The sequence below is a fragment of the Rattus norvegicus genome, chromosome 8, assembly GCF_036323735.1.
Source record: "Rattus norvegicus strain BN/NHsdMcwi chromosome 8, GRCr8, whole genome shotgun sequence".
NCBI lineage: Eukaryota > Metazoa > Chordata > Mammalia > Rodentia > Muridae > Rattus > Rattus norvegicus.
Window position 1 is genome coordinate 115,823,932 of NC_086026.1, and position 25,865 is coordinate 115,849,796.

Sequence of the window (25,865 nt, forward strand, 5' to 3'; positions counted from 1 at the left end):
ACAGGCAGGGGAGGGAGCCACAGTGTGTGTTTGCTTCCTTCATTGCTGGCCCTTCCTGGGGCTCTTCCCATGATCTCCGGGTGGGCAGAGGGGCCTGTCTGCTTTTGAACCTCTGTGCTCTGGTTTCCTTCCTGTTTCTTTCTTTCCTCTTTGTTTTTCCCGCTCACAGTAAAAAGCATTTTGTTGTCTTTATTATTATTATTATTATTATTATTATTATTATTATTATTATTATATCACTGCCATACATTCATCAAAAACTTCCAAATATGAAAATGGCCAAGATTGTCAAGAAGCAGGTAGCCATTCTTTGAAAGTGTGTCACCTCTCTCCATCAGCTGTGTAATCCCTTGCCAACTATCCACTGGAAGGGACATTCCGTACCTTTACTCTGCAGATGCAGCCAGTGGTGCTCAAAAATGGAGTCACATGGTCCAGGATGCCTTGCACCTGGTATTTGACACTCACTGTTCATGGATGTGAGTGGGCAATGTTCCCTATCAGTAAAAGTGGGTCCACACTATCTTGGTTAATGGTAGCTTAGAATTCCTGGGGCTGCCAGGGGTAGGGTATACCAGAGCCTGTGGCTGCACTTGTGTGGAGAAGGGAGATGACAGGCCTTGGCTTTAGATTGTGTCCACTTGGGCTTTGTTTCCCCCATCGTGGAGTAGTAAAGGCACACAGTGTCCTCTGGGGATTAGATGGGTTAATGCAGGTGCAGGGCTCTGATGCACGAGCTGATGTGGCACTCTCTCTGTCTCTCACTCCATTCTGTACACCTCTTAGAGAAAGAACTAGAAGTGGATTCTGGAAGTGTGAGCAGGCATGTACGCTCTTGTCTCTGCTCAATCTGCCTGTCTCCTGTGGGAGGAGAAGCTGCTCACGGCTGTAAGGTCTAACCTAAGCCATACTGAATGCAGGAAGTTTCCCTAGGCTCCCCTTGTCTCTAGTCCAGGCTCTGCTGCTGAAGGCCCTCTGCCGGGCAGTTCTTGTTACACTCTGGCCATCTAGAGGAACTGAGATGACCTTTGTGACAGATGTAGGAGACAGACTTTGACCTGGTTTGCCTGCAAAATGGCAGGCACTAGCCATGGTAAATGTATGGCTGGAGGAGAGATGGTTGTGTCTGTGGCTGTGACCAGATCCTTGCTTGGATTATCTTTCTGGAATAGATTCCAGGCATATGGGGAGGAATGTTCTTTCTCTATTGGGAGATCACGATCCTCCCCCAACCCCTCCTGTTTGTGTTTGTTGGAGAGTGCTGCATAGCATGTACTTGACATTCCCCTTTAGATGGTCACTCTGACCTTCAGTCCCTAGGAAGCCGGAGCAGCCCATCACCCAGTGTTCAGGCCCAAATGTAAGGAGAATGCATGGGCGTGGGCAGAGACATTGGCACCATTTGGTCCACTACCCAGGTGCCTTCAGTGTTTTCCTCCTCAGCCTGCTTCCTGTTGTTCATACCCCTGACTTTGCCTTGTTCGTTCGAGCCGTTGGCTTCTCCTTGGGCCTCCCATTTCTCTGGGCTGCAGCAGGGCACTGTTAGGCCTACATCAGAGAGGTGAGTGCTGATCTCAGCTGTGCATCTCTGATCTCCTGCTTCTTACTGGGGAAGCCATGGAAAGGAAGCCAGCCTGCCCAGCCTGCCGGTGTGAGCATCCTGCTCCCTCCCCTCTGCCTGCCCTTGATCCTGCAGCCTGACCTCTGTGGAGGTGTTTGGAGGCTGAGGCCCAGCCGTGCTTCTTGTACCTGAACACATGCAGGCTTCTTGGACAGAGGCTAAGGAGGCTGTGTGCTGAACAAGTGCTCAGACCTTTGTCCCACTGCGGCTGCCATTCAGGAACTATGCATTTAGACTCAGAGTGACAGTTGGGGAGGGGTTGCACGGTCTGTATGGAGATAGGGTCTTATGTACTCCAGGCTGGCCTGAAATTCCTGATCTCCCCAGCTCCACCGCCCAATACTTGGACCACTGGTGTGCCACTATGTCAGCTGACCTTTGGTGTTTGTTCTATTGGTTCCGCCAGGGCCCTGCTACCACCGTTGCCTTTTCAAGAACGGGGGAATATTTCGCTTCTGGAGGCTCTGATGAGCAGGTAAGAAAGAATGGCCTAAGGAATCAGAACCCCACAGGAGGCTGGGGGCCAGATGCAGATGGGCTGTGGTGGCTTTTGGTGACTATACCCATGGTGAACAGACTGCCGGAGTGTGGGTGGGGGTACCCAGGTCCAAGGCAATGACTGTCCCTAAACAAGTCTTCAGGGATGACCTGTGGAAGTGTCTTAGAATAGAATGGGTTGGAAGGACTTTGAGCTAATTATCATGGTGAAAAAGTTGAAGATTTTCAGGTTTCTTTTCCCCGATTGCATAAACAGTGAATAATTACTGGATACTTACTGTAGATCTGGTAATGTCGTCAGTGTGGCAAGAATTTCATAGCTCATTTAGTTCTCCTGAGTCCTGTGGGGCGAGTCTTCCTATTTTATTCTTATAGATGAGAAAACATCCCAGCAGGCAGCAGAGACAGGATGGGCCCTGAGCCCAGCTGACTGCTGGGCCTCGTATCCCTGGAGCCTCTGCGCCATCCTTTCCCAGGAGCCTCTGCACCATTCTCTGTGTCCTTTTGCTTCCCAGCTCACTGCTCATCTAAAGGATCAGCATTTTCTGTATCTTGGCTGCAGAGAAGTCCTGTCCCACCTTATCACCACTTGACTGGGCTTCATCCTGTGAGCCCAGGCCTCTGCCCCGTCTGCTAAATGCCACGGACTTGTCTGCTGGGGGGAGGGAGGTACTTGCCCTTGGTGTCTAGCTCAAAGCCTGGCCCGGGAAAGGTGTGGAGCAGCGAGGGATGCACCTGTCAGCAGTCTCCCCGAGTACACACAGTGCCTTTTGTCCACACACTGTGGAGAAAAAGAGTGGTGGCCGAGAACACACTTGATCTGGTGGGCTGCCGAGAATGTTCATGCTCTGGGTGCTCAGCCTAGACAAGTCCTGTTGGCCTTCACAACTCCCAGCTGCAGTAAAATACTGATTCTCCAGGAAGGCAGAGGTTAACCGAAGGTTCTTTGTCCACAGCCTAGATAAGAGCCAGCTTGTATCTTCCCATCCAATCACTAGGTCCTAACTATCAGCCAAAGAGGAGGAAGGTGAGAGAAAACCTTGAGCCTCCAGTGAGTGTGAAAGCAGAACTGCATGGCAGATGCTCGTGCTAACTGTGTAGCAGAGGTGCATGCTAAAAGCCGAGGTACCACAAGTCACCCGGCACAAGCAGGCTGCTTGCTGTGGCCATCCTCAGACAGCGAGACCGACAACTCCCTCAACCTTTTAGTTTGCTCGTGTTTTTCTGGGGTGACACTGGCGTTATGTCTACATTCATGCTGGCCACTGTGTTGCTGGTCACGTTAGGACCTTGTACGTGAGGTGTGTATGCCAGCATTCTGTCTGTAAAGGGGTAGATGAGGTACCCGTATGCCCGTCTCTCGGGGTGGTGTGAACAGTGGAGCTGTGAGGAGCCCTCAGAGGAACCACGTTCGTTGCTGTGTCCCAGTCAGTGGGGCGCACCTCGGGCATGTCAAGTCTTCACTGGGTGATAGACTGGTGGGATGTTTTGTTTTGTTTTGTGACCGCCATGGATGGCCAAGCCACCCACCCTGCAGATAAGCCTCGCAGCACCCAGCCTCCTGTGGCTTCTTAGCCACCACTAGGGAGTGCTCTTGCCTCCTGGCAGGGTGGGCAACTCAGCTTTTGTGAGGTGCTTTTAGGCATTATCCTGTTTGGGGAAGATACTGAGTGTGGCTAGTTATTTATTTGGAGTTTTGACATTTATTTATTTATTTATTTATTTTTGGTTCTTTTTTTTTCGGAGCTGGGGACCGAACCCAGGGCCTTGCACTTCCTAGGCAAGCGCTCTACCACTGAGCTAAATCCTCAACCCCGACATTTATTTTTGTATCTAACTTTTAAAAAAAAAAATGTGAATAGGTGTTTGGCCCCTATGTAAGTCTGTGTATCGTATTTATGCAGTGCCTGTGGAGGCCAGAAGAGGGCGTCGGGTCCCCTGGTACTAGAGTTACAGAGGTTATAGTAGCTATGTTGGAATCAAACTGTCTGTCTGTCTGTCTGTCTGCCTATCTATCTATCTATCTATCTATCTATCTATCTATCTATCTATCTATCAGTGTTGAGGCAGGATCTCATTCTTTAGTGCTGGGTGACCAGCTTGGCCTTGAACTCACAGATTTATCTGCCTTTATCTTAAGTGCATATGCTACTGTACCTGGCTAAGAGTGTATTTTTTTTTAATTGTTAAACTTCTTGGACTTAGGATAATGAGTGTGTTACTCCATTCCCTGGTGCCAGTGACTGTGTCACACTGTATCCTTCTAGTAGCTCTGGGAGGCGGAAGCTGGGATCTTTTCACAGAAGAGGGCGTAGGACATATGAGTCCCTCACCTGAGGCCCCACAGTAGGGGCTGGAGCCAGGACATTAATCCAGTAGTGTGGGCTGGAGTTTATGTTCACTGCTTCCCACAGTGTCCTAGGCAAGCCAACACCTTCAGGCCTTCCTTTCCAGATAGACAAGATAAATGGAAAGGGAACAAATGGATTTAATAGTGATTCTGACATGAGACATCTATGACACTTGGGTAGAGGGACAAGCAGGTGCTAAGATCTAATCATGCTACGTGGTAATACTCCATCTGGTGCCCCAGAGACGCCTTATCAGGGATGTGGGGCAGGCCCCAGAGTTGAGTTGTCATATCAGGTGGGAGCCACTACAGCTGAGAACTTCGGGGTTGACTGATTACCTCTCTCATTCTCTGCCTGTTGCTCTTGGTAGGTGATGGTCTGGAAGAGTAACTTTGACACCGTTGATTATGGAGACATGAAGGCACGGAGGCCCCCACCCCAAGCCAGCTCTGCTGGGACTCCGGTAAGTGGCTTGGCAGTTAGGGCTTGTGCCATGTGACTCTGGGATAGTCACAGTGATCAGGACAAGGCTCGGAGATGGGGGGCTGGAGGCTTCTCTGTCATGAGAAAGGAACCCGGTGTACCAAATAATACTTTGAGCCTTGACTCCAATCCAGAATGAACAGATCAGATATAAAGGCTACAGAGCAGTTTTAGGGTCCAGGATGCCCACCCTTTTGGTGGGGGTACTTTTGGGGGGCATATGCTGCTGCTGGAGTGAGGCCAAGGCATACAAAGGACCTGTCCCATGCCAGGCCTCCCTTCGATCACAGGACCCACGCACATGAGGTTCCTAGAGGGCTTGGGGCCCAAAGCCTCAGCTGGGACGAGTGGGAACGACACTGGTTTGGTTAGTCTCACTTCTTCCCCCCTCCCCCCTTAAACCATGCAGAGGAAGTTCCTTACCCACAAACTATTTTTAGTACCTTTGGTGATAAAAGGACATTCAGTTTTCCTGAGTAAAAATAATCTAATGTTGTAAAATAAATAATTGGGTGAAAACTGGTAACTGATAAAGGCTATCACTTATTTTAACTTTGGTTGAAATCCCAAAGGCTTTAAGCTTCTATGGCCGTGGACTGTTATCCTCTCCTCTGCCTGGGCCAAAGAAGTACTGTGGCCTCCTGGGCAGGAGGAAACTGGCTCGAGCCACAGGAAGTGGCTCGCCCAAACCCCCAGCAAGTCAAGGCTGGAACTCAGAATAGAACCAGGAAGCCTCCCAGTCTGTCCCAGGTTTACTGTGGCTGAATCTCTCCTACCACAAGGCCCCCAGTCTGCACAAGAGCTGCCTCTGGAGTAGGCCACATTGTGCCTACAGTGTTCTCCCAAGAATCTCCCGCTTGCCTGGCCACTGTGACTGCAGGCTTTCTTTCTGCTTCGTGTTTGAGCTATGGGCTAGTTGGAGCTCTTTGGGTGGCCCCAGAGTTCTCCTTGCTGCCAATCCCTTTTCTGCCTAGAAAGAACTTTGAATGGTGAGGCTTGGGTCCTGTGTGGGTCCTGCCCTCTATCCTGCAGCTCCCTGACTATTGGGCACTTGCAGTGAGACCAGCACTGCCAAGGCCTTTGCCTGTGCTCATTGCCTGCAGAGTGAGTGGGTGGTTCTTGCCCTAGTTCTCAGGTGAGACTCTCAGCTGTCACCATGCTGTCTCCTCAGAACAAGGCTAAGTAACCTGCTGGTGGCAGGGGCCTGCTTGACAGCCCTTCCTATCCTAGGGGGCTACTGCCATCTGCCTTGGGAAAATAGTTAGCATTCTTCAGGTAGAAGAAAAACTGACATTACTGACATTACTTCTATTTTATTATTGGATTTTTTTTTTTTTTTTATTCTTTTTTTCGGAGCTGGGGACCGAACCCAGAGCCTTGCGCTTCCTAGGCAAGCGCTCTACCACTGAGCTAAATCCCCAACCCCTATTTTATTATTATTAAAAAGAATTTCATGTAATTATTGAGCATATTTCTCCCACTCCCTGCCTTCTCCTTTCTCTTCCCTCCCCTCCTGGTAGTTATCTTTGTCCCCTACAGTTTAACTTGTACTTTGATGTCGTATGTATGTACATAGGTTTATGAATCTGTATATAATGTAAGAACTACAAATGAGAGAAAACATTGGTGTTAGCCTTTCTGAGACTGCCTGATTTATTTAATCCGGACATCTCTGATTGCATCCATTTGCCTGCAAACAGCATTGCTTCATTCTTTTTGTAATTTAGTTGTTGTGAGTAAGGCTGCAGGTGTCCCTGGGATATGCTGACTTGGAGCTCCTCTAGTAAATACCGAGCAGTGGTAGAGCTGCTTTTAGTTGTTTGAGAAGCCTCCATTCTGAGCTCCACAGTGGTTACTAGCTTACATTCCCACCAACAGAGTGTAAGTGGTCATTGTGTCTACATCCTTGCTAATCTTTGTTGTTTGTTTGTTTCTTTTTTTTTTTTTTTTTTTTTTGGTTCTTTTTTTTCGGAGCTGGGGACCGAACCCAGGGCCTTGCGCTTCCTAGGCAAGCGCTCTACCACTGAGCTAAATCCCCAGCCCCTGTTGTTTGTTTCTTAATGGCAATTCTGGCAGTACTGGGGTGGGGGGGATCTCATTGTAGTTTTAATGATTAGTGAAATTGCCTGTATTTTTTTTCTTACAGTTATTGGGAAGTTAACTTGGACAAACTGCCTAATGTCCCTCAACCACACGCAGAATGGGGAACATACCTGTCTTGTTTCCCAGAGCTTCAGGGCCTGAGAGTCTAGGGTGAAGTCACGTGGGTGGAGGAAACCAGCATGACAGGATGGAGAGTTGAAGGTGAAGGGCTCAACAAAACCAAGGAAGCCAGCTGTCCCCAAACTACCCTGAGGCCCATATCAGGGCTCTTATTGTAGTCCTACCAATGGGTGGCCCTACATGGGACTCAAGCAGGGGGCAAGATATGAGTTCTGGTGGCCTCTGAACCCTGTTGGGTAGTCCTGGACATCTTCCCAAGCCTCCATTTCTTCAGCAGTTCAGAGTACTCCACAGGCATGTAATGAAGGCATCTAAAGAGACACAGTAATCTTAGAGTTATTCCTGGTTGAAATAGGAACTTCTTGTTCTTTGTCATAAGTCCCTTCTAGAGCCTTGAGAGAACAGGTAGACCTTCTAGACACCCCACCCCACCCCCATCAATGCTGTCTGAGGAGTTTCTCTGAAAGGGACAAAGAAGATGGCCCAGGGGTATTGTTCTGTCTAGTTTTATTGTGGGGGCATATATGGGTGTGTGTGTGTGTGTGTGTGTGTGTGTGTGTGTGTGTGTGTGTGTGTGTTATGTGAATGATAAAATCAACCATTTTAACCATGTTTCAGTGTCTATCTTAAGAAGCCATGAGCATCCAGTTGCAAAAACTTGCTTTCTCCAGCACAGGAGAATAAAAAAATTGTGGAATTTTCTCTCCTGTGCTGGAGAGAGCAAGTTTTTGCAACTATAATGGCTAGGTTCTCCTGAGGTAGGAAGGTAGCTGGTTAGTGAGTTCCCATCTTCCCTGGCACTCAGATCCTCTGTATGGCCAGAGAGCTCGGCTCCCCAGGGGAGCCCGGGAGCACTGCTTTGTCCTGTGAACTGGGTCCGACGAGCTCCCTCGCTTCTGGTAACCCTGGTTTGCTCAACCTCAGCAAGTTGCATTCAGGGCAGATATTCTTTGAGTGCAGTGCTGTGCACCGTGACATCTTTAGCATCCCTGGCCTTTACCTAATGGATTCCAGTTGCATCCTGCTTCCCAGTTGTGATGACCAGAAATGTCTTCAGATATTGTCAGGTGTCACTGTTGAGAATCACCGTTGAGCCCAGAAAGAAAGCAGTTGGGAGGTGTGGGGTGAGGCTGCGGGAGGAGTGTGGAGGGGACACTGCTCTAGAGGTGGGCAGCTCTAGAAGCCTGTGCAAGGAAGGGTTCTGCTCAGTTGGGTCAGGTTTGGATTCCCACCAGAAGACATGGACCAGAGCTCTCAGGTCTTAGTCCGTTTTGTAGAAATGCTGTTAGGTTGATCAGATTTCAGGCTCCCCTAGAGACGTTGGTAAACAATAAGAAAAGACACTTCACCTTTGCAACTTGGCTTTCTTCAGATTGGCTATGTCTTGCCCTTCCTGCTCAAAGGCTCAGATTCAGAGGCAATACCTAATGAGAGGCCTTGGGTGCCAGGGTGGTTTACTTCTCAGTCATGCCTGGACTACGCTGCCCCTCTGAGGCCCTTTGTTCCTCCAGCTCTGTGTTCCTTAGGCACCAAAGCAAGGCGTGCACCCCTAGGCATTTGGTGCTGTCAGGGAGTCCGTGGGGCCAAGTAAGTGTGGAACTTTGGACCACATGCGTTCTCCACTGTGGCCATTGGAAACCAGAGGGACAGACCTTGCCTGGACCCTTGCTGCTCTCCCCCACCTCCTAGCAGAGACTGGCAAGGACATCCTTGTGAGCCTGTAGAGGTCCTTCACCCTTGAGCCCCCCGCCTGTGACCGAGTCTCTGAACGTGACTTTCAGCTTTCAGATCTTGGAGTGAAGGCTGTCCTTAAACTCACTCCGAGCCGAGCTGCGTTCACTGTGGAGCTATTTTCAACCTCTGGTTGAAATTCACAGCTTATTTTTAGGCACATTTCATGTTGAAAAGCAAAAGCCATTTCCCAGCCATTCAGAATGAGAATAATGGGTGCCATTTTCCCTCTGTTCTTGGCTGAGTTGTACAAAGGAGGGATTTCAGGGCTCGTGGCTGGGGCTCTTTCTCTGCTTGGAAGGTTGCACATGAAGGATTCCAGGCCATGCTGCAGGCTGAGAGTGGGCAGGAATCTCCATGTTCTGCCCTAAAAGACTGGAAGGACTACTTTTGGGCAGATGAGTACCTCCTGGAGGGGGTATGTGTGAGTACCCAGAGGGCTTCTCTGTAGCAGCAGATGCTTGACTGGTGTTCCAGGGAACCACTGCTTTAGCCTGGTCCTTGCTTTAGCCCCGCCCACCATCTGTTCTTATTTACCTGCCCTCCTGCTCTCTGGACTTGAGGGTCTGTTCCTTAGGTTGAAAGACCTTGGCCAATTTCAGAGTTCACATCTTGCCCTCCTCAAATCTTCTCCAGGACAGATTTCTACCTCAGCTGCAGAAGTACTTTTACACTTCTTGTTTGTTTTGTTTTGGACAGGGTCTCACAATGTAGACCAGGCTGACTTTGAACTCAGAGATCTGCCTGCCTCTGCCTGCATAATGGAATTAAATGAGCGTACTACCATGCTCAGCTTTTTAACTTACTTTTTTTTTTTTTTTTTTTTTTTCCGGAGCTGAGGACCAAACCCAGGGCCTTGCATTTGATATCCAGCGCTCTACCACTGAGCTAAATCCCCAACCCCTTTAACCTACTTTTAATGAACAAGAATGCATTTATTTGGATCTATCCTTATCTTTGCCACAGTTAGAAGCCCATTATGCAATTGAGAAGTTGTGCTAGGTGGGGTGGAAGAGGAAGAACACCACGTTCTAGATAATTCAGTAAAACTGACAGAGGTAAAAAACCAACCCACTTCCTGAGCTCTCAAGGTTGGCTGCTCCAGGTTAGACATTAACCTTAATCTCTGGGTTGAGGGCTTTTCTCTGCTCTCCTCTCAAGATTGCATTTGAAGGAGAAAAGCTACCTGTGGTTAAGTGCTTGGCTTCTGGCTTCCGACCAACCAGTGATTGAATCCCATCCCTGCCTTGTTTGGGCTGTGACCCCAGCCAGTGGCCGGATCTCTGAGATCTTGTTTCCTCTTCTGTCAACCTGGGAGACACTGGGTCCTCCTCTTTTTGTACATTTCACAGGTGGTATTCAAGCAAGCAGCACTTGGCCCTGTTCCTGGCACATGGTGAGTGCTCAAGAAGCATAGCTATTTCGAGAATGTTCTTTTCCCCTTTAGGTCTTCTGAGAGTCAGAGTGATCAAGTGTTCATCAAATCTTCTGGGGTGAGGGGCATTGAACAAAGGTGTGGGTGCATTGCTGACTGGGGTAATTTCCAGTGCTGGCTTCTCCTTCAAGTGATTCTTATGAGGACCAGGGAGGATTTTAGACCCCTCCAAACATATATTGTTCGTTTGTTTTAACTGACAGATACAAAGTCAGATAAGAAAGTAAACGGAAACAAATCACACATAATACACATACACATCACACCACACATGTACACACCACACCCATCCATCACACCACACAAACACACACCATACATACACACACATATGCCATACACACCATGCCATACATACACACACCACACAAATACATACCATACATATACACATACACACCACACCATACAAACACACACCATACCCATCCATCACATCATACAAATATATACCACATATACACACATATACCACACACACAGTACCCCCACACAGCACATGCACATGCACACGCACACGCGCGCACACACACACACACACACACACACACACACACACACACACTCAAAACTCCTTAGGACAAGGAACCTCAGAGCCTTAGTGCTAGAACTTTCCCCAGAAAAGCGGTTGCCCTTAGCCCAAGGCCTTCTTGAGGCCTTCCTCTTCTGCCCTGTGCCTCAGGTTCTGAGGGCAAAGTCCTAGACGCCTGCTCTACCTTTGTTTTGTTTTGGGTTCTGCCGTGTAGTTCTGATTTTGAGTGCAAAGGGATCTGATTTCTTCTCCATGGCTATTTCCCCTGTTCTGAGGCTCTAGAAGGTCCTCAGTGCTTGCGGGGGTTGGCGGGGAGGGGGTGTTTCAAGACCTAGCTTTTCCCTACAGAAACCTCACCTAAGGAGGCAAAGAGGAGACCCATTTCCATCTGCCTCAAGGATTTCATCTCAGTGCCTTTTGGCTGCTGAAAGAAAATCCTATGGGCTAGGTAGCTTTTAAACAACAGAGGAATGCCATGTGGCATTCATGTCTCAGGGTTCTGGAGGCACAGGTGAGGGCGTGGTGGCTTCTTCTGTGTCCTACTGCAGTCGACAGTGCCCGCTAAAACCCTCTTATAAGGGCAGTAATCCTAATTGTGGTTGCTCCGTCCTCGTGACCCAGTTACCCCCAAAACCTTAGTTCCAAATGTGCTAGGGATTATGATTCTAGCATAAATTTTATAGGGGATACAAATATTAAGCTATTAGCAGTTTGATTTCCCTACTTGGGTCCTTTCCCCAGAATATAAATTTCTGGTCTTGGCATTTGCTCTTTGTAGGGAGAAATAAGGACTCAAGCTGGGTGTGATGGCACACGCCTGTGATTCCAGCCCTTGGAAGGTGGTGGGAGGGAGACAGGGGCCAGCCTGAGCTACAGGGGAGCCTGCCCCCAAAAAACAAAACACAAAGTGAAGGAAACTCGAATTCAAAGGCACGCTTAGCAGGCGGGTCGCTGAGGGCATTTGAAGCAGAATGAACCCCAGATTTATATGTCTTAAAAAGGAACTTCTCCCTTCTCCACTTGACCCCATTTCTGGCTCTTTTTTTTTTTTTTTTCCTCTCTCAAGACAGTTAAAGGGAATTCTTGGCTTCCTGTCTGCTCCCAGTGAGTCAGATACCCAGAAGTTACGCAGTCTGGAAAGGGGTTGGTTTTACAGGGCCCATCGCCCCATCACATGGTGCTGCCCCTGCCTCTGGGTTCAGGGCATCTCTGGTTGTTGAGCAGTGTCTCTTTATGTGTATATGTTGTGCATCTGACTGGTTGGCCAGCTTTATCCATTGTACCCTCACCTCTGTGGGTGATAGCTTGGTGGGTAACAGGGAGTCAGGCTCTCTCCTGAGGGGCTCCAATCCTCCCTTTGGTGTTGGGAGTCTGCAGATGTCAGAGGGCTCTGAGGGGTGACTTAGGGACAGTGGGGATGCTGATACCTGGTTGTACATTGCTGTGTGGCTCCTGGTACTGTTCATTCATGCCTAGACTAAGTCATATGACATTCTGGTGAATAGTTCTAGACCCAGTCAAGTACAGGCCCCTGGGGTGGGTGCAGCAAAATCAAGAGGGCCTTGAATGAAGAAGCGAAAGGTGTCTCCGCATTTCTCCTTCAGCATCCTCAGATCTAAGACAATACCCGGGCTCAGTGTGTGTGAGTACACACTCACAGGCTCAGTGTGTGTGAGTACATACTCACATGTAGAACTGCGGCATTGCTGTCTTAGGGGCCTGTGAGGTCTGCATTCCTACCGTCTGTGGTCAAGTGTGATCATTAGTGCCTACCGCTGCTGCTTAGTGTTACTCTGCAGACATGGGGTACTGTGGATCCCAGCACAGGACAGGGGACATCAGGCTACTCAGATGCCTTCCTGGTGTGAAAGTGGGAATCTTACAAGCACAGATTGCATTTGCACAAGGTGACATTCGCAGGAATCCATGTTAGCTGTTGGGATAAAGACAGGATTTTTAAAATCTTGGCCGCTAGCCTCAAACTCATAGAGATTTGCCTAGTTCTTGCTGCTTCCCCATCATTGGGATTAAAAGTGTGTGCCACCATGCCCAGCCAAGGCAGGCTTTTTAACATTTGACATTTATTCATTGTCAGAAGCTCCTCCAACTGGTTCTGAAACTCAGCAGTGCATCATAGCGCACATGGGGATGTTAAAACTTAGCTGCCGGCTGGGCTGTCCCCAGGGCGTCTGATTTGCCAGAGTTTCCACGTCTAACACATTTCCAGGAGACACTGATAGAGCCAGTGCAGGCCCCACTCTGGAAACACTGTTTGACATCCTAGACAAGGAGCCCTTCCTATCTTAGACATTTCTGTGACTGGAAGGATCTGGCCAGCTTTGTGGTGTGGAGCAGAGCAAGCATGAGAACGGGCTTCAGGCTCCAGGCATCTGAGGCTCGGCCTTGTCTCTTTTTTGGCTCAATTCTATTTTTTAAACCCAGGAAGCTGAAAGTGGGAGAAACAAGCCACATGTAGAACAAGGCCAGATGCTTGAGCCCCGCTCTGCTTCTCTGGGGCGCTGACACCTGTTCCAGGCAGAGCAGCTCTCTGCCATTGGCTCTCCCAGATGGTCGCTTCACGCAGTCTTCCCAGGTGTTCAGAGACTGGAAATTCTTTCTCTTTTCTTTTTCTTTCCTTTCCTTTCCTTCATTCCTTTTTTCTTTTCTTTTCTTTTCTTTTTTTAAAAAAATGAAACAAAACAAAACAGGATCTCTCTGCATAGCTTGGCTGTCCTGAAAATCACTATGTAGACCAGGCTGGCCTTGAACTCAGAAATCAGTTTGCCTGTCTTCTGTGTACTAGGATTAAAGGCCATCGAGTCTGGCCCTTTTTATTTTTAGATAGGTAGGTAGGTAGGAGGGAGGAAGGGAGAGGGAGAGAGAAAGGGAGGATAGAGAGAGTGAGTTGCAATGCAAGAGTGGAAGTCCAAAGACAACTTTCAGGAGTTCTCTCTTTCCACCATGTGGGTCTTGAACTCAGGTCATCAAATTTGGTAGCAAGCACCTTGACTCACTGAGCCATCTCACCAGCCCTAGAAATTTTTCTGACTTCACCTGCCCAGAGCAGCCCCTTCCCAGAGTAGGCCCCCTTCCCACATCAGTTATTCCCAGCCCTAGGACTGAGCTTCATTCTCCCCACAGCGGCCGGTGTGTGCTGGAAAAGGATGCCAAGGAGTCAGGGTGTGGAGGACGCGCACCTGGGATCCCTGAGGAGTGAGCTTGAGTGTGTGAGCATAGTACCTGGCAGGCTTTGGCCCTTTCCTTAAGGCGTTTGTTGTTTGTTTGTTTGTTTGTTTTGGTTTTTGGTTTGGTTTGGTTGGTTTGGTTTTAGGATTGGTTTTCATGGCTCCAGACTAATGAAGACAGCCTCTTTCTGGCTGTTTGCTCCTCTGGCAGCTGATGGCTGGGGTGGTACAGCAGCCCTCAGGCCACAAAGGGAGGCAGAAGCTACACGTCTGGACTAGACTACAGAACTACTTCTCATCTGAAATGGAAAACCCCTCTTTGCATTTTGTATTTTCCAGGTTGGCTAGTAGTGTTGACCATGTGGTGTAAGGGTGTTGGATAATACTTATGTTTATGTTCTTATTGGTTACCATGGCAAAGGGAAAAAAATCAGAATAGATGGTTTCCATGGAGATTATCTTACAGTTAGTTTCCCTGAAGGTCTGGACACTGCTGTGGGCTCAGTAAATACTCTTACTGCCGTCAGGGGCTTTCTCTAGGAAGAGCCATCGCCTTGTGCAGACATTCTTTGGACTTGGACAAAGCCACCTGCCCCCACAGGCTTACAGACCCTAAAAGGGTGGTGGCCCTGCAGCTCTGCTTCCTGCTGGAGTTTCCCAGCATGGCGTCAGCCCACAGCACTTGTTATCAAAACAAAAACCCTTGTGTGACAGAATAATTCAGATTAGCACTTGAGTGGAGCAGGTAGCATCCCAACCCCTTCCCCAGGGTTCTCTACTTGCCAACCTTACATCTTCCCCACACATTTTAGAAGCCCTCAGCGCATTTTTTAATTCCAGATACAATATTTTACTCTAAGTAAGGATCTTCCTTGACTATATAACCGTGAGGCTATTGTCACATCAACACAATTAATAATGTCTTCATAACAAGTACTTAGAACATGTTCACATTTTTCTACATTGTATCAAGAATGCCATTTCATGGGGCTGGGGATGGGACTCAGTTGGCAGATTACTGTGTTTGATTCCAAGCACCAAATAAAAACAAGTGTGGTGATATATGCCTGCAGTCCTAGCCTTTGGGGGCAAAGGCAGGAGGATCACAAGTTCAAGTCTGGGGTGTGGGGCTGGGGGCGGGGAGGGCATCTCTTCACTCAAGGAAGGATATGAAGACTCGCATGCCCATGTATATCATCCTGCTGTCTGCACACTCCTCTCACATCCATTGTTCAGAGTCAGGCCAGGAACAAGGGGACCTCCTGGACCCGCTGTCCTTAGGAAGACCCAACTTCTCCTGGAGCTATGATGGCTACATAGGCAAGCTACTGCTAGGTGACCTGGTCCAGGCACGGGGTAGGATTGCTGGCCTTCTTTGGAGCCTGCAGGGGGAGGGGAGGAGGGATGATGTAACTGTAGTTCATTCTGCTGCCTGCAGCTTCATTTTCCAGGAAAGAGAGGCCATAAGACCCCCTGGGACACAGCCTCCCTGGGAAGACCGGGCATTGGCAAAGGGCTCTAGCTAATCCGAGGCCAGCTGCTCTGCTGATTGGCTAGAGTCAGGCCTGGGTGTCTCTCGGCAGGCTCAGTTCACATACTTTTATGCTGTGCAAAATATGAATTAACTGAACTTGGGAGTGGTGCCTGGGGCATGGTCGGTGGCTCTGACACTCTCCATTGAACTAAGTGTGAAGAAAGTTTAAAATAGTCTAGCCTTTGTTCCCAGAGTTTTAAAATTCAACTCCAGTAGTTACAATGATCTGTCTTCGAGTGGATCTATAAATAAACTGCTACTGTTCCTCTTTGTCACCAAAGCTTCCCAGTCTTCCAGCGACATCCCTGCCGCTCATCTTCGTTAGGTGCCTCTCCTCTGTAGGGCAGCTGCAGCCATCAGCAAGCTGGGCTGACACATGGGGTTTGTAAAGACAGCAGCACGCTTCCTTTTAAAAATCCAGTTCCCCCAAATAACTATGGAGGGAGAAATAACAGCTTTGCAGTGGAGAAACTTGGAGAGGGGACAGTGCCCACAGAGCCATCAGCATCAAGTACTGGCTACACAGACCCTGCAGTGTCAAAAGGCATAACCTGAATCCAGTCCCAGGAAATATCAGGCACACAAGAATCGAGAAAATAACTGACCAATACTGTTGGAAAGAATTGGTCTTGAAAGGCCCGGGGAACTGACATGGAGTGCAGGAGGCTGAATAAATAGTAAAGTATGGTGAAAGGCCAGGGAACCGGTGGCTGGCACAGCCTAGCACACAACCCTGAGGACCTAAGTGTGGAACCCCAGCACTCATGTAGAAACACAAGCACACACACCACACACATTATATATACATACATGCAATACACACCACACACACACACACACACACACACATACCACACACATTATATATATAGATAGATAGACACACAATGCACTCCACACACATGCATACACATTATATATATAGATATATATAATATACACATACATACCACACACTATATGTATATATATACACACACACACACACACACAATACACACACACATGAAATCCTGTATAGTATTATAATATTCTGTCTAGACTAGAGATTGGGGGATATCAGCTGCAGAAACTGGCAGAACTCACATAACTTTGGTTAGTGGTATTCCCAATGTCGGTCTCCTGATCTCCTGACTGCTGTGGTTATGTAAGATGCTAACATGGGGGGGCAGGGAGTAATGGAAATTCTCTGTACTATATTTTGCAACTTTTCTATAAGTCTAAAATTAGTTCAAAGCAATTTAATCCTTTATTAAAAACCAACTACAGCCAACACTAGGGCTTTATTAGAATTCTTCATCTCCTTCCTCCCAGCCCTCAGGCCCTTGCTGTATGGAGACTCCATGTAGCTGTAGTGGACCTTACATTCTATTTGTAGGGCTGGCCTGAATACAAGCTGTCCTAACTGGGACCCCTGTGTGTCCCAAGGGAACAGTCTTTCCCAAAGAAAGAAGATTCCTGTGCTCTGACCACTCACCTTTATTCTGATTGTCTTCCTTAAATATTAGCTCATTTTTATTTTTTTGGTTCTTTTTTTTCGGAGCTGGGGATCGAACCCAGGGCCTTGCGCTTCCTAGGCAAGCGCTCTACTACTGAGCTAAATCCCCAACCCCATATTAGCTCATTTTTAAGACTTTTTTGTTTGGGTTTTTTCTGTTTGTTTAGTTTTTGAGATGGTCTCTTTAAGTAGTCACGACTGGCCTGAAGACCAAACTGACCTTGAATTCAGAGATCTACTTGCCTATGCTTCACATGTACTGGAATCAAAGAGGAGCCACTCCATCATGCCTGGCAAACATTTATTTATATGTGTATATGGTCTGCCATACTTGAATGTGGTGGTCAGAGGTGAATTTGCAAGTCTGTTCTCTCCATTCACCGGGTGTGTCCCAGGGATTCAGCTCAGGTCTTCAGGCTCAGTGGCGAGCTGAGCTATGTGAGGGTGCCCCAGAGGCGTGTCTCACATAGTCCTAGCAGACTATATGAGGAAAGTGGGCTTCACTGGGATGGCCCTGCCTCCTCTGAGGCTCTTGTAAACAAGGTTAAAGGACCTAGACCTCACTGTCTGCCCTCTCCCTGTGTGTGTTCCTGACCCCACCTTACCATGCTGCCACCAGTGTGTGTCTCTTACTGTGCTATGGCAGTGATGCCCTGAACACCAACCAGAAGGCTGTGTTGTTTGCCGTCCCAGGAATGAAGGTCGGGGACCTCCTGGGAGCGCTGTGGTTATATGATAGGCATGGGCAGTCGCTGTCTCAAGGTGACTTGGCTTTCTCGTTTCATCTTGTTCCCCCACACCTCACTTCCCCTGAGAGCAGAGGTGAACCCTGCCTGCCAGGGCATGCTCTCTCCTCTTTTGAAGACACCCCTTCACTCGATGTGGAAAATACTCGGAAACTTTTGCAGAGCCAGCCTCGTTGTGGGCCCAGGAGTAGCTGTCTCAGGCTGGAGGTGAGCCAGGCAGAGTGGGCTCTGTGCTTCGTCTGTTCATTTGCTCCATAGCCCAGATGGAATGGAGTCACTGGCATTCCCTGCCTTTCTGAGGGAGTCATGACATAAAAAGGAACACCATGTTGCCTTTAGTCCCAAAGCCTAGATTGCACTGATCTGCATGGCAGGAAGAACTCATCAGTGTGTTGATCAGGCCCGTGGATCCTTTGCCCTCTATTTTAAAGACATACTCAGTTTCCAAGCAGTGAGAACCTTGTAGAGTCAAGGTGTAGCTGGTTGGGACCTGGCTGGGATCTTTGGTTGCAGAGTATCCCTTTCAGCTGTGAGGCTACTGTTTTGGCCTCAGACCTTGTACTTGACTGTCCCTCAACTTAAGCATGACCCAGCGCCCTGCCCTCTTCAGAGCCTGGTGTGGGGAACAGGCATGTTCATAAGTTGAAAAAGCCAGCAGCTGTAAGGAAACCCTAGGCTCACACTTGGGCAAACATTGGCCAGACTGCCAAACAATTAGATGCTTTTAAGAAACCAAAATTCCTTGTGGCTTCAGGCTATGTTTAGAACCAGAAGTTTGCTCCCCTATTGGATTCCAGGCCGGAACCCTAAATTACAAGACAAATAAGCGTATAGTTTATCTAGTTTGCAAATGTGTGTGATTTAAGAAGCTAGCCCTGCCTCTCCCATACGAGAATCGGGTGTGAGGCTGAGTCCAAGTGAGTTCTACCTTTTAATTCCCTCCCCAGGGCCCGGTTTAGCAAACCTGAAGGCAACTGTAACTTCTGAGAGAGAGCAGCTAATGGTCTGAGGTCAGGACAGAGACCTCTGAGCTCTCCTTGCTAAGTGAGTAGACTGCAGTGAAAGAAAAAAAGCTGAAGAGATTTAATGTGTGCGTGTGTGTGTGTGCGCGCGCGCGCGTGCGTGCGTTCTAGTCCTTCCAACATGGCTCTCAGCTGTTCTTTGGAAACTCTGAGATGCTTTAATGTGTTAAGTAGGCAGTGACCAGGTAGACTGTGCAAGGAAGAAATTAGTGAAAACCCAGGCCTGGGTCACCTCAGCCTCTCCATTCTGGCCCCATATGAAGCCATGGGTCAGTTCTTAGACACCTGTCCATTACAGAGTTTTTATAGGAGCAGGCCAGGCAGAGGACAAGGTCCAGAGTGAACAATTAAAAGAAAAGAAGAAATGTGTACTCTGGGCAAACATTAATCATCTCCCATCCACCCACCTGCAGCTCTGTTCTGTTAGCTCAGCATCATCCAGTCAAATGGCAGATGCTTCTGGCTCCTTGCCCACCGTGTGCAGTCCTTGCTTGATTCTGCATGAATCCCTGTGTAGCTAGGGGCTGCTTGGGGAACCCTGCCCATAGGAGTGTGCTTCTTCCTCTCTTCCACTGAGGAGACTACACTGAAATGAGATGCTCCGCTCTACCCATGTGGAAAATAGTTCACACACTGATGGCAAGCCTCCTGGGCCTCTCTCACCCAGGCATCAGCCTGCAGCTTAGCGTCTTGGCGCTGCTCTGTGGGGAGGCAGTGCTCGTCGCCTTGAGTGTAGAGTGGTACTGACAGACCACTGGGCTCCGAGGGGCACTGGAGACACAGTACCAGCTTTAGAGGGACTTGATCAGGTTTTGTAATTACAATAGTAGTAATCACCGTGAAGAAATGAGCAGTTCTGAGTTTTGTCAAACAGATCCAGTTAGATAATACCACACCCCAACACATGATCAAGATACAGAATATTTCATTTGTTTCAAAAAGTTTTCTTGTGCCTCTTTGTATATACAAACAACACTAATTGACACACACCCCCTCCGCCCCCGGAGCTGAGGACCGACCAATTGACCTCCTTATTGTAGGATTTTGTTTGTTTTTGAGACAGGGGCTTGCTATGTAGGCTTTGCTGACCTGGGACCTGCTATGCAAGCAGGCAGGCCTCAAACTCTTAGAGACCTGTCTGCCTGTCTGTACTGAGGTTATAGGCATGAGTCTGCATGCACAGCTGTTGTGAGGTGGGGTTTTTGGTTGGTTTTAGGGGTTTTTTTGTTTGTTTGGTTTTGCATATATGCGTGAGTGACATGTAAACATGTTTGGGTACATGTGTATGCAGTTGTGTGTGCACATGCTTGTGGAGGTTGACATTCAATTATCCACTGAACCCAGAGTTTGCTGATTCAGCTAGCCATCTTGCTCTTGGAGTTGTGTCCCCAACCTCCAGAGCACTGGGATCACCGGCTGGTGGAGCACCTGCTCAGATTTATGGGACTGTGAATACAAACTCCAGTCCTGGTGCTTGCCTGCTAGGCCCTTTTACCCACTAAGCCTTCTCCACAGCTCCACTTACTGACTTTGCTGTCTAAGTTAGTTTGCACCTCTTAGAATTTATGTAAGTGGAATCATACAATTACTTACTCATTTGATCTGGTTTCTTCCAGCCTAATTATTTTGAGGTTGACCCATGTTGTTACATGTATAAGTAGTTCATACCTTTTACTGCTGAGGAGGATTCAATGGAGTGGATGCGTCACAGTCTGTTTATCTACCTGAGGGTAAACATTGGATTATTCTCTGTTATTTGGTTGTCACCACCAACAGCAACAGCAACAAAGTTGCTGTGAACTTTCATATGCATATTTTCTATGGATATATGCTTTTGTTTTCTTTCTTTAAAGAAAAGTTTGTTTGTTTGTTTAACGTATGTAAGTACACTGTCTCTTTCTTCAGACACACCAGAAGAAGGCATCGGATCTCATTACAGATGGTTGTGAGCCACCATGTGGTTGCTGGGAATTAAACTCAGGACCTCTGGAAGAGGAGCCAGTGCTCTTAACAGCTGAGCCCTCTCTCTCCAGCCCTGCTTCTGTTTTTCTTACAGTGTATGGCTGACCAGATAGTGGGTATTATACTATATAAGCTTTTAAGTAACTATGACTGCCATGGGCCACTGTGCTAGTCTTACGTGGTACAGGGGTCAAACCAAGGGCCTTGTGCATGCTAGGTAAGCACACTGAGCTATATCCCTAACCTTAGCCCTTTCGGAGGCTGACAGGACAGTTCTTTCTTTCTTTGAAAAATTTATGTGTATGATGTGTTACCTACATGTATATACATGCCTTGTGTCTGAGGAGATCAGAAAAGGCTATCAAATCCCCTGGAACTGGAGTTCAGAGTGGTCGTAAGCCACACTGCGTGGTGCTAAGAACAGAACCCAGATTCTCTGGAAGAGAAAAGAGCTTGGTCTTTTAGGTTATCCTCTTTTCTCTTCTTAGGGTAGCATTGCTGCTTTCCCCCAGCTCCCAGTATCCTAGGCCCGTTGTACAGTCAGCCAACCTAGACCAGCCAGGAAGTTGACCACAGTGATTTCTCTGACAGTGAAGACCCACAGCCTGTTCAGGTTTGGTTTAATGAAATTTCATGGGTTGCTTTCTCGCGTGCCTGGATGACTGAGAGCTATTTTAATGCATCCCTGCTGTGTATGAAGGGCGGAGCCCTTGGTGGCATATGACAGGGAGCTGACAGAAGAAAAGAACCCAGGCAGACACCCTTTAAACATGCTGTGAGAGCCTAGAATCACGGTGGCCTCAGAAGAGACCCCGACAGGTCCCAAGGGGAGTTTCCACATATTTTTTGTGGTTTTGGAATTAAAATAATATTTGATGTAAATGGCATAGTATGGAACTGTACATGTGGACTGATGCTGGTGGGGGTTTACTTATGATGCACTGGATTATTAGTTTCTTTTCTCCTGCTGTAGGGAAGTACCTAACAGAAGAAGGTAAGGAAGCAGGGTCTATTTCAGCTCCCAGTTTGAGAGGGGATACAATGGGTCATGCTGGGAAGGCATGGCGGCCGTGGGTCATGCTGGGAAGGCATGGTGGCTGGCCGTGGGTCATGCTGGGAAGGCATGGTGGCAGAGCGTGAGCCTAGGCTGCAGGTCAGGAAATGGAGGTGGGCGGATGCTGTTGCTCCACTCAGTGCTCCTTCTACTCAGCCTGGGACCACAGCCTGTGGGATGTTGCTGGCCACATTCAGGGTGGGTCACTCCTCCTCTGTTAAACTTTTGAAAACACTGACAGTCAGGACCAAAGGTGTGTGCCCTGATGACTCCAAGAATAAGTATCACATCCAAGAACCACTGTGGCCCCTAGGATGCTTCTTGCTAAGCTGCTGTGACCGTTGCTCTCCCACGCTGTGGAGGCACCTGCATCTCCATTACTCCACAGCTACCTGGGCACTTAGCTTTCCTATGACTGCCTTTGTGCTACTCACGCAGCTTCACAGGGAATGCTGCAGCTCTTGGACACTGCAGTGCAGGTGGGTGACTGCAGGCTGTGGGGGCAGGGCCCATGGCCCACGGCCCTTTGCTGCAGTGCAGATGCTGATGAGGTTTTGTCACAGGAATTTCACTGTTTCTGTGGGTTGAGCCCTTCAGGGCATCAAGTATTTGTGGAGGGCTTCTGTTCTTGCCTGGGCAGGCATTCCAGGCAGTGATGTAGAAACTGTTAGGCTCAGAGGAGCTGGTGGCCTCATAAAGATACTAAGGAGAAAGTGCACAAAGAAGTCCAGTTGCAGCCAGTATAACAGACATGTCACCTGTCACGGACTGCCTGATACCCAGGAGTTTGTGCTTTGAGGTTAGATCCTAGCCAAATGATTTTGAGCAAGTATGTAGCGTGCCAGGGTGATCTTTCCTGAGAGAGCACTTAGACTGAGTGTCCTCTGTCTGAAAAATAATAAAACAACCTCTACTGTGAAGGACCCTCAAGGATTTAGTGAGGTGATGTTAAATCAGGGCTTGCAGTAGATGGCAGGTAAACAGTACTGGCCAGCCTCAGTGCTGTGATGCCCCCTTTGATCTTTTGAGACAGGATGGCCTAGACCATGGCCTTAAGTTCACTTTGAAGCCTAGACTGGCCTCACATTTGTGATCCTCCTGCCTCAGTTTCCCGAGTATTGGGGTAACAGGGACCATGCACAGCTTCCAGAAACCCCACATTCTTTTAAGTTGTTTTCTTATTATATTTTTCTTATTATATTTTTCCTTTTCTAATTAATTCCACCACTCAGGAAGCAGGCGGATCTCTATGAGTTCAAAGCCAGCCTGGTCTATAGAATGAGTTCTAGCACAACCAGGGCTACATAGGAAACCCTATCTCAAAAAACTCTGTGTGTGTGTCTGTGGGTCTGTGTGTCTGTTTGTCTGTGTGTGTTTAAATTAAGTATACATGTGTGTGTAGTGTAGCATGTGCTTGAAGGGTAGAGGACAATGTCTGTTAGTCAGTTCTTTCCTTCTGCCATGGGTTTGGGATTGAACTCAGTAAGTACTTGTCTTCATTCCGCCACCCCATATGTCTCCATATGTAGCCCAGGCTACCCTGGAATTCACAGCCCTCTTGTCTTAGCCTCAGAGTGCCAGGATTTGCATTTCTTTCCTCAGTTTCCTCTGTTGTGACGGGAAGACAGCCCATATCCCTGGTATCCATGGGAACACATATCTCCCCTGAAGCCACGTCTCCAGCTTGGAGCACCACGGCTCCAGTCTTTGCTGCTCCCTTGGATCTGCTCAGCTTTGGCTCAGAAGGAGACTGCTAAAGTTGGCGCTCACTCCCCACCCCCACCTCATCATCCCTGGTTTCCAGAAGCTCAGTTCAGCACTGGCAGCCTTCGGGCTGCTCTGCAGAAACACTCAGAATTTCCATTCCCTCCTTCCCAGGCAGCAGGGAGCACCAGTCTGGCGGTCCCCAGGAAGATGCCTGCCCTCGGGACAGGAAGCCTGTAACCTTTTCTCAGAAGTCTGTCCTAGTGGATCCACAGTTCTCCTGCCCTGGGGAAGAGTATGTCTGTCTGAAAGGAGTGAGCAGGGGCACAAGGCTTGAGGGTGACTTCAGGTGCGCCCGTCTAAACTCACTGACCCTATTTTACAGATGAGAAGGTAGAGGCACTAGCTAGAGTGATGGAGCCAAGGCCTCTCCAGCTTCTCATTCCTCACCCGAGGCAGAACTACCTGAGCCTGGAGATCACTGTGCTGGGTCCGAGCTGTCTTGGCAAGGCTGGCAGGCTTCTGAAGTGTTTCCTTATGCAATGGGCTTCTGGGTAGGCACTGAGATCTAAAGTACATTGATTCCACGATGGAAGAGCCCTGGTTCTGATAGCCAAGAGCTTAGGAAATGGCCACATCACACAGTAGGCGTGTCAACAGTGGACATGTGGTCATCACACAGTAGGCGTGTCAACAGTGGACATGTGGTCATCACACAGTAGGCATGTCAACAGTGGACATGTGGTCATCACACAGTAGGCATGTCAACAGTGGACATGTGGTCATCACACAGTAGGCATGTCAACAGTGGACATGTGGTCATCACACAGTAGGCATGTCAACAGTGGACATGTGCTCATGACACCAATTTCATTCTCAAGAATGTCCCTCTGGCTCATGTCTCATACACTCAAGTTCTTTGGCCACCAGAGCTGGCATTTTTCAAGTTCATATCAATATGTCCTTGAAAGTTTGTGGTTTATAAGATCAGAACTCTTTCCTAATAAAGAAAAATATTCAGGTAGATTCCACAGCCGACTTGCTGTGCATTCCCTTGTCACCTGAACCCTCTCCTGCGTCCATTCCTTCCAAAGACTGTGATGTAATCACGGTGAGCATTGCCAGGCCAGACCATCCTCCACAGCTGGTTAGTGGATTAGTCTAAGGGAAGACACATGGGGGAGGTGTGAACAGCCAGCTTGCTGTGGGTCTCCAGGCATCCCAGAACTGTCAGGGCTGGGCAGTGTTGGAGGTGAGTCCCAATTGTCCCCAGTATACTCCACTGCCTATGGCTCTGGGAGCTGGGTAGCTTCTCGGTACAGTAGGCTTAGCTCTGTGGTACATGGGTGGTCCACAAGCTTTGACCCTCGTGATGTCCTAGATTTGTGTGGAAAGGGGTGAGAGCACAGCCCACGCAGGATGCCCATGAACAGGGAGCACCAATTCGTCTGCCTGTGTGCTAGCCCTTGTTTTCAAGATGAAGTGGCTAGAGGAATGGGGCAGGAAGGAGGCCTGGGTATGCAGGAGCAGCGGAGCCCCTGATGAGGAGGGCAGGACACTTTTAGCAGAGGGAGACGGTGAAGCAAAGTATCCATGAAGAGAGAAATGCCGTGTGAGTGCCAGGGCACAAGCAAGAGGGTGCGGAAGGAGCTGGATTGGACTGGCAGAGCCCTGCGGGTGACATGGTACGTCTGGAATGTCCACTAGACACGTGTAGGTCATCAAAGTTTGGGAACTGACCCAAGCACGGGCTGTCAGTTTTACACAGTGGAGCTGCAGGATTGGGACTGTGGCATCTGCTGAACTGCCTCCAGGCACCCATGCTCAGGGAATCCTGCTCCATACATGCAGGCTGCTTCCTGAGGCAGGAGAAGCCTTCCTTTGAGTATAGAGAGGGGCTCAACTTTTATGACTTGGGGGCTTAGTCACCCCTCGAGTCATAAAAACCCAAGTGCCTCCCATTCCTGGAGTCCTGTTGGAAAGAAGCCAGCTGTGGCTGTCCTGTGGATTCAGGCTCCTGCCAGCCATCTGGGCACAAGAGTCACACAAAGATCTTGGTTTTTCAGGGAATCTGGGGCAGGGCAGGGGTTGGAACATCCCCTCTCATTTCTGGGCCACAGCTGCACGGCCGTTGGGAGGGCAGGATTGAAATCAAGCCGTCTGGGGGAAGAGGGACTTGAGGGCTTTGCAGTCTTCTCGTCTCTGGCTCCTCCAAGACGCATCCTGGTTGGTGCCTGAGAAGGAAGAGTTGCGAGCTGGATCGGCCTCCCTGAGGACCTCTGAGAT

General features: G+C 48.7%; 2 protein-coding genes and 1 long non-coding RNA gene across 10 annotated transcripts in view; 2 read left to right on the forward strand and 1 right to left on the reverse strand.

Annotated features, from left to right (window-relative positions):
• The window catches only part of Rpl29 (ribosomal protein L29), an 893,235-nt gene that overhangs the window by 767,489 nt on the left and 99,881 nt on the right, over positions 1-25,865 (forward strand). The gene's annotated exons all lie outside the window — the stretch shown is intronic.
• Poc1a (POC1 centriolar protein A) overlaps positions 1-25,865 on the forward strand; it is a 68,478-nt gene that overhangs the window by 22,597 nt on the left and 20,016 nt on the right. For 5 of the 7 annotated variants that reach the window (XM_039081983.2, NM_001109296.2, XM_039081985.2 and 2 more), the window contains 2 exons: positions 2,028-2,096; positions 4,841-4,933. In XM_039081983.2, the coding sequence (XP_038937911.1) occupies positions 2,028-2,096; positions 4,841-4,933 (162 nt within the window). Of the gene's footprint in view, positions 1-2,027; positions 2,102-4,840; positions 4,934-10,259; positions 10,304-25,865 lie in introns of those variants that run through there. The other 2 variants (XM_039081982.2, XR_010054017.1) reach the window with 2 other exon arrangements.
• Positions 6,254-24,287, reverse strand: LOC120094254 (uncharacterized). The gene is made up of 3 exons (XR_005488451.2): positions 24,045-24,287; positions 20,528-20,583; positions 6,254-7,487 (listed from the first exon to the last, which is right to left on the reverse strand). It is a non-coding gene; the product is annotated as an uncharacterized LOC120094254 (long non-coding RNA).